General features: G+C 32.4%; 1 protein-coding gene across 4 annotated transcripts in view; it reads left to right on the top strand.

The window, feature by feature from the left end:
• Positions 1-7,645, top strand: part of LOC130892709 (uncharacterized) — a 137,360-nt gene that overhangs the window by 61,023 nt on the left and 68,692 nt on the right. For all 4 annotated transcript variants that reach the window (XM_057798263.1, XM_057798266.1, XM_057798267.1 and 1 more), the window contains 2 exons: positions 577-837; positions 5,425-5,668. In XM_057798263.1, coding sequence (XP_057654246.1) covers positions 577-837; positions 5,425-5,668 — 505 coding nt within the window. The remainder of the gene's footprint in view (positions 1-576; positions 838-5,424; positions 5,669-7,645) is intronic.

Here is a 7,645-nt window from a genome sequence, read left to right as displayed (position 1 = left end):
GTAATAAGGTTTTTTTACTTTCACAATAGGTTAGATTTATTAAAGTAGAAAATGTAATCCTGGCTATAATTAATAGCACTTTTTCTTATCACCTTCGTTTTTATCTTCACAATGAAAATATTCTTATCTAACGGTATCTTTTTTATAATTTCTTCTATGTTTCTACTAGGACTTTCATATTCAATTGAATTGAATCTTCTTCGAATTCTTTGATTTGTCTCTGTTCATAAGTGTTTCATTATATTGTTCTGTATTCGTTTTTTTATGTTTTTCACCTTTGTTCTTCTAAATCTGATAAGTTTATCAATTTATTCAACGTTCTAACCATTTATACATAAATTCTGACTTTGATTTGAATTCAATATATATCTCTGTTTCAAACAAAAATATAGAAACTGCATAAAAGCATATGAAAATTCATTAACGTTCATTGGGATATAGTGCTCGCTCCCTGTTATTCTTAATTCTTAATTTGAAAATATTATCTCATCAAATCTGTTCACAAATTTGATACTTAACTTGTATAACACTAAAATTACTCCCACGTATTTTATACTTATAATCAAATATTTTCAGTTGCTTGGATGAAAGGTCTCAAAGATATTACTACGAGTATGAGATCTTATAAAGAGCAATCAGACGATTATATGAGATTGACTTTGAAAAGAATAACTGCGGAAGATGCTGGAACATACTGCATTCTTGCGAAAAATCGATATGGTTGCGATAGAGCTTTCTTTACCGTTAGACTAAGAGACCGAGCAAGATCCTTAACTCCGATAAGAAATCAATTTTTGTTAGAATTTCAATCGTATCATGAAATGTATAAAGAAACTGGTAAGTAGGATGAAAACACATGTCTCAAAATGTACTTTGGGATTGATCAAACAATAACGGCATGTGAGATTGAGGTGTTGTTTGGTTTATTCAAAATATTTGACAGAGATTCATATACAAATTTTATGATTCTATAAAATTAACATGAACAATTTCTCACTTCACACATTTAATGTGATTTAACGAAAATAAAATTGAATGTTATGATGGAACTTAATATTTCAAAAGACGAAAGTTCAAAGGTTTCTTCCAAGAGTCGAAAATAAATTATATGTTTTGATATGGAACATAATACCTAGTAACTAATTAAAACTATCCAATGCTCCAATTAAGTTTTGATTCACTCAAAAATATGCATTTTGAGCGCTTAAGTCTCCTTAATTTCTTAAATTCTTGTATTGTTCTGTATTTTCCAGAGTTATAGTTTTTTCTCTAAAAAAATTAAAACTACTACTTTTTAGACTGAATTTGTTTTATTGTTTAAATTTAACAAATTACAGCGTTGCTTTTTTCCATTGATACCTTCAACTTTACTAAAAAGTATTTTTAAACTGAACCGAAATCAAAATGTTTTGAAATTTTGAAACGGGGAAAATTTTTGATCGAACATTCTCATGATATACGGTTTATAAAATAATAACTGTTATAAACGATTAAGCTTTATTTCAAGAGAGTGATTTGAGATTAAAAAAGTATCAATCAGTGGACAAACTTTCCTTATTTTGATTAAGAGAATTGTTTCAAATCTGAAGATATCAGCATTTATCAATGCTCCAGTTCGGAAATATATATATGCGCATGCGTTGAAAGATTTTAACGGAAATTTCGAGCATCTTGTATGCTTACTTTCTGTCGAACAAATCCTCTTTCGAGCTGACATTAAATATTTAGATGGAAGAGTTGTTATACAGAGAGTCTACACCATCAGTTATGGCTGTAGAATTATGAGAAGTGACCATCAGCTTGCCTGACATCAAGCGTTCATGATGGCCATAAACTGCGACAAGCGATATTCTCAAAAAAGTTTATCAAATTATACTAAACAACTATTGGATGAAGGCTAAAGAGAGGTTAAAGATAAAAGAGAATATCGGCATATCAAAAGAACGTATTTGTCATATACTGATTGAAGAATTATGCGTGCTTAAGCATCTCACGCGTTGATTAGCGCGTTTGCTCAAAAGCGCTTTCGATGATTAATTTCTAGGCTTGTGAGAGACTACTGTTGTTCGGTGCTAGACAAATAACTACATTTTTAGTTAAAGAGCGTTAAAGAACGGAAAATCGTTTTTGTCTCATCACTGCTAGAAAAATATCACGCCCGGAGCCATCTCTCGCAAAAAGAGTTTCTATATTTTTATGATTTAATTTTAAAACAACCTTAGAAAAGCTTCTAGTTCTACCATATCAAATTCTCTTACATTATTCGTATCCTTTTCATACCCGAGGCTTATTTGAGTGAGCTTGTCATGCAACATCTCCTCAGAAAGCGGCGGGACTTTTTCGCCAAGATCACGAGCTTTACCTTTGAAAATTGGAATTTTCATTACAATATTATGTTTTCTAGTACTCCCGTTCGGCACAATTTAAGCCTGTTACTGCCGTACACGTACATAGCAGGTTTCTTCATAACTATGCTAACTGTGTTTTCTTCTTGACATTCCGTATTTTCCTATTCGAAATTTTTCAAGGCCCAGTTTCCACTAGTAATGTCCTATTCCTCGTTTTCTGAACCTTCAGAGGCACTGTCGTGTTCCAATTGCAAATACTCATCTTCTATATCACTTGAGTCATCTTCGGCTTCATCAAAGCACTGCATAAAAGTTTTTATCATCGAAACCTTTTTGACGATCCAGCCATTATTGATAATGTGAAAACACTCACACTTACAGAATGATGGCGTCCGACAGACCAAGATACACTGATTTTAATTTCGATTGTCCGTCTAAATTTCATTAGAAAGTGTGCAATCACTAAACAGGATTACATGGCGTGACTAGGTCGTACGCGTGTTTATTTACAAATAATTTACGAATCTTCGCGCGCAATAGTCCGAAAGACGCCATTTTAAGGGTTAAGCAAAATGAGTCAGAATTTTACATCGATTCATAACTGTACATTAAACCTAGAAACCATCACTACACTCCTAAAATCACAAAAGCAATAAAAACAGTGGATTCCAAAGGGCAAACCTGCTCCAAAAATGCCAAAGACGGTTTTATTGGACAGGAAAGTTATAGCCATAAAAAGGAAGTGCTTTTCAATCATAGGAACGCACCCTCTAACACGTTTGTGATCGATAAAATTCACGGATTGCACTTGAGATAGGTTGAGCATCTATCATATTCGCCCGATCAAGCCCCCAGCGACTTTTTTCTGTTTCCTAACCTCAAAGTAACGAGAGTGCTTGTATTCGTAACATAATATTTTACGCGAACAACAGTCAGTTGCCAAGTTTTCCGTAAATGTTATTCTACTTATTTAATAGCCATGCCTCGTATTATAAACTCATTAAATTTTCCTGTCGTTGTCTCAATTCGTAGTAAAGTTTGCCAATTATCAAAACCGCACTTGGTCCCAGTTGGAATTTTGAAAACTGAAGTTAACAAGAGTCAACAACTTTTAGTTTATTTCAAATATTTGCAAACCTGCCAAGAATAATATACAAAATTAATTTTAGAAGTTGCAGTTCTAGCTGTTAGTATATCTTAACTCCCAAAACAATTGAATTAATTAATAAATGAAATTTGTAAGTTAAATATTATGTATGTATGATGGGAATAAACAAATACTTCTATACGGTTGACGATACCCGTTCGAGTTTGTTCGATTTGACTTTGACGAAACTCAGAAAGAAATGGTGTTCACGTATATCCGTAATTTCAGATTATCTTCACTATCTCGTCAGTTATCAAGGTAATTAATTGTTTGATAATAGTGACATATCACAAATTATTCAGAAACTGCTTACATCTTCAAATAAATTTAAATTTTACTAAAAATGTTCACGAATCACGAATGTCGACTTAATTAGAATCAAACACTCATTACATTATAAAACTTTACCGGTTGATGTTCATATTCATAAAAAAATATTTCTTAACAACACCTAGGCAGGTGGACTAGCTTAGACACAATTTATTTATCTTTTTTTTTATAATTTAATTCTATTACTGCATATAGTAGCCTTCGAGAACGATATAGTACGATTTGTCTTTAACATAAAAATAAACTTCGATTTTTGGCGATAAACTCTTCATCAACGCCAAAATGTGTGTGACTAGTACACATGCTCTGGTGGTCTGAGAAGAGAAAAAAGTTGTTAGTTGTTAACGCAGAAGTTGGTTTCAATTGGATGTTATGTACACCGCGATGCACCGCTACATTTTGCTGTAACTGTCCATGGTTTTGGAAAAGGAAAGAAAGAACGGAAACAGATTTAAACCTATTAAATTTCTTTTAACGGGCTTATCCAAAATCTAGAGTCTGTATCGATAAATCTGCAACTAACCGTTAGCTAAACATCGAATTTCACAAAAAGTGCAGAATACAACACCAGCTATTCTATAGAATGTTATAGAAACATTTAACGCCATGTTTTGTTACTTTCTAGCGGTCAATGGATAACAACTTGAACATCTATTGCACATTTTTTGGATAGCATAACACAGTATTTGCTGGACGACGCAATTCCATTTAATTTGTTCATTATATTCAGTTATGTAGTGAGTTTCTCGTGTTACACATTTTTGCAATCCTGAGAAAAACGAAATTGATATTAATAAGGAATATCCATTCATTTGGCGAGCATACCACGGAGTTTACTTCTTCTTCTTGTTATAGGAGGGTTGCATCAACAATTTTCGGCCTAACAAAGAAAAAATACTTTTTTTCCATTTTCATTTCCATTTCTTGGACTTGTCTTCTCTTGCTCCTTAAAATATGCGACAACATCCTTGTCTGATGGAAATATTCCTCTTGTAAGAGGAATTTTAAGGTTAGAAAACATAAATAATCTTTGGGGGCCAGTTTTCTTTTACAGTTGTGAGTCGACTGACTCATTTTGCTTGACACGCATCGATAATGCCTGAGAAACGTTCATTCGAATTAACTTTATGTCCAAAGTGATCAGACAGAGCACCCAACGCGCGAACAGCATAATTATTTAGTCAGTATAAAACGAATGCGTTTTTTTAATATGCCGATAGTCTCTTCTATCTTCTCTAGCTTAAATCCAACGGTTATTCAGTGCCATTTCACAAATATTTAATGGAAGATCACTTATATTGATAAATTTTCGCATCTTTAGGTTGAGGCCTGCAACTTTTCAGAAAATTCTCGTATTTCAATTTTTTTGCTCTACTTACCAACCGATATTATCATGATTATCCAGTTTTTCACTACTCGTGGTTAATCATTCATACTGAATAACATATGTAAGAATTAATTCTTCATTATGTTAATTAAAACGTCATTTAAAATTCCTCAAATCCGTTATTAACCTCAACGAAATCTTCTGTATGAAAACACCGTATTGATTTTATTTGTGAATATTTATAAAACATGAAAATCTTTTATTCACATTAGATGTACCAAATCCAATTCCTCACCCACCGGCGGTTGTGGAATGTGGAAGAAATTGGCTATGTTTATCTTGGGAAAAGCCTCAGCAGTCACATATACCCGTATTAGCGTATCGCGTTGAAATGTGGACAAGAGGAGAAGAAGGAGCCAGATGGACAGAAGCTGGAATAACGCCGCTAACTTCTTATGACGTGTTCAATTTGAAACCTGAAGTAGAATACCAGTTCCGAATTACTCCAAGAAACAGGTAAGTACGTGAATCTGAACGGATATGAGGTATTTTATTTATTGTATTGAGACAGATAAGTGATTAAGGTTTTAAATCAGTTTACAATAAAAAGTAACTTATAATCCTGAAAAGTATTTGTATCGATTCAAAATGAACAAACATTATATGTACCCGAAACTGACTAGAACAAATTTCTTCTATTATCTATGAAGATGGATCGAACAGTTGTGAAAAGCGGTCAAATTTCTTAGCTTGCACAGAAAAAATACTATTTTCAACCTACAGCTAAAGAAACTATTGGATTGTTGGATACATTTGGGTAAATTTCCAGTATTATTGCCAGCTATTCAAGTTTGAAGCACGCCGAAGAAAACACTGGTCAAATTTTACATCGAACGTCGGTAACTCTTTAAACAGAAGCTGAATCGTTAAGATGGATGGAAAGAGTGCCACAGTTACTGAATATTTAGAAAACATCCGTGTATCGAGTTACAAACAGCATTTCTTTCTTATAACTTGTATCAATTTAAAGATCAGCGTACAGAAATCGGAATAATATTATAACTGTTTTCAAAACAACATCTCACTTTTCATAACAAATGGAAATAAGTTTATAATTTGTTGTGAAACAGTCTTATTGGTTTATTCTCATATAGCTATCAGCGGAATCTTCTAGAATTGCCAATTTTATGTAAATACAACCAAATAAAATGTAAAAGTAGATGTGTTTCTTTATTCGACCGACAACGCTCTATCATAGAGAGATCTCAAAATGGGGTGGACCCAATGGCCTCCAAGATCACCTGACTTAAATCCTATCGATTTTTTTATAAGGGGCTATATGAAGTCCTTATATATACGAAACAATCATCGAATCTGAACAGCTAGAATTCAGCTGCGGCAGAAATCATTCAATCTCATCCAGATTTATTCTCAAAGACACGTTTTTCAATGACAAAACGGTAAGTGTATTGACGTAAGCGGCCAACAGTTTGAACAATTGAAATTATGAATAATTTTTATTATTATTTTTTTAACTAAAAATAATCAGACAGTTTAAAACAAAATTAAACGAAGTATTTGCTCCAGTGGCGTGAAAAATAAGGGGATAAAGTGATAATTAACCCTGACAGCGCGCCACTGGTTAAATTTTTCCATAGTTTGTTTATGTTAAAATATTACTTAATTAAGGAGCATATTGGTCACCAAATTTAAAACAATTTAAAGGCGTTCTTGATTTATGGCAAAATTTTGATTTTGATTTAAAATTTTGAACAGCCTATGTCTCAGTAACTAGGCCCTCTATGTCAAAATGAATCATGTAATGAGATCTCTCTGTGGTAGAGCGTTGTCGGTCGAATATAGAAAAGAAAATAGTAGTAGTAGGATAAATTCTATCGGAAAAGAAAGAGCATATAACAATTATGAAAGCCATCTAAGATCGGAAGTAGGAGGGGATGAGTTGTAATGTTGTTAGAATGCGTTGGTCCATCCGCATTCAATGAGAGTTGAGATTTAACATTTTTCCTGGAGGCATTTTTTGAAAAAAGTGAGAATGTCAATAAATAAGCATTCACGCAAATAATTCTAACAAGATTCTACGACTTCCTCCAAATCTTGTCTCAGTAAATATTAACCTGAAATCTTATTAATTTATTAGTAATTAAGGTGTAAAATTTCAATAAATAGCTGAAAATTTCACAAAATGACCAAAATTTTTTTGCATTTTCTGTGAAGATTTATGATAGTAATATATATTGTTTACGCCATTAAAAAGTGCTTTTTTCAAAAAAGCAGATATTTTTGCAGAATTTTTGATTTAAAATTGGGGTACTTCAAATCATAAAAATTACAGTGTGTTTGGAACATAAAAACGAAGGTGAGTTTTCAGAGAAATTCGAGGGAAAAATTTAAAAATAGAAAACCAAAAACTTCTTTATTTGAATTTTTCATATAGAAGTTGGAGTTATGTGAAAAAAGTGTATATATAAAAGT

Source organism: Diorhabda carinulata, chromosome 4 (genome assembly GCF_026250575.1).
Source record: "Diorhabda carinulata isolate Delta chromosome 4, icDioCari1.1, whole genome shotgun sequence".
Classification (NCBI taxonomy): domain Eukaryota; kingdom Metazoa; phylum Arthropoda; class Insecta; order Coleoptera; family Chrysomelidae; genus Diorhabda; species Diorhabda carinulata.
This window is presented reverse-complemented; position numbering and strand designations above follow the sequence as displayed.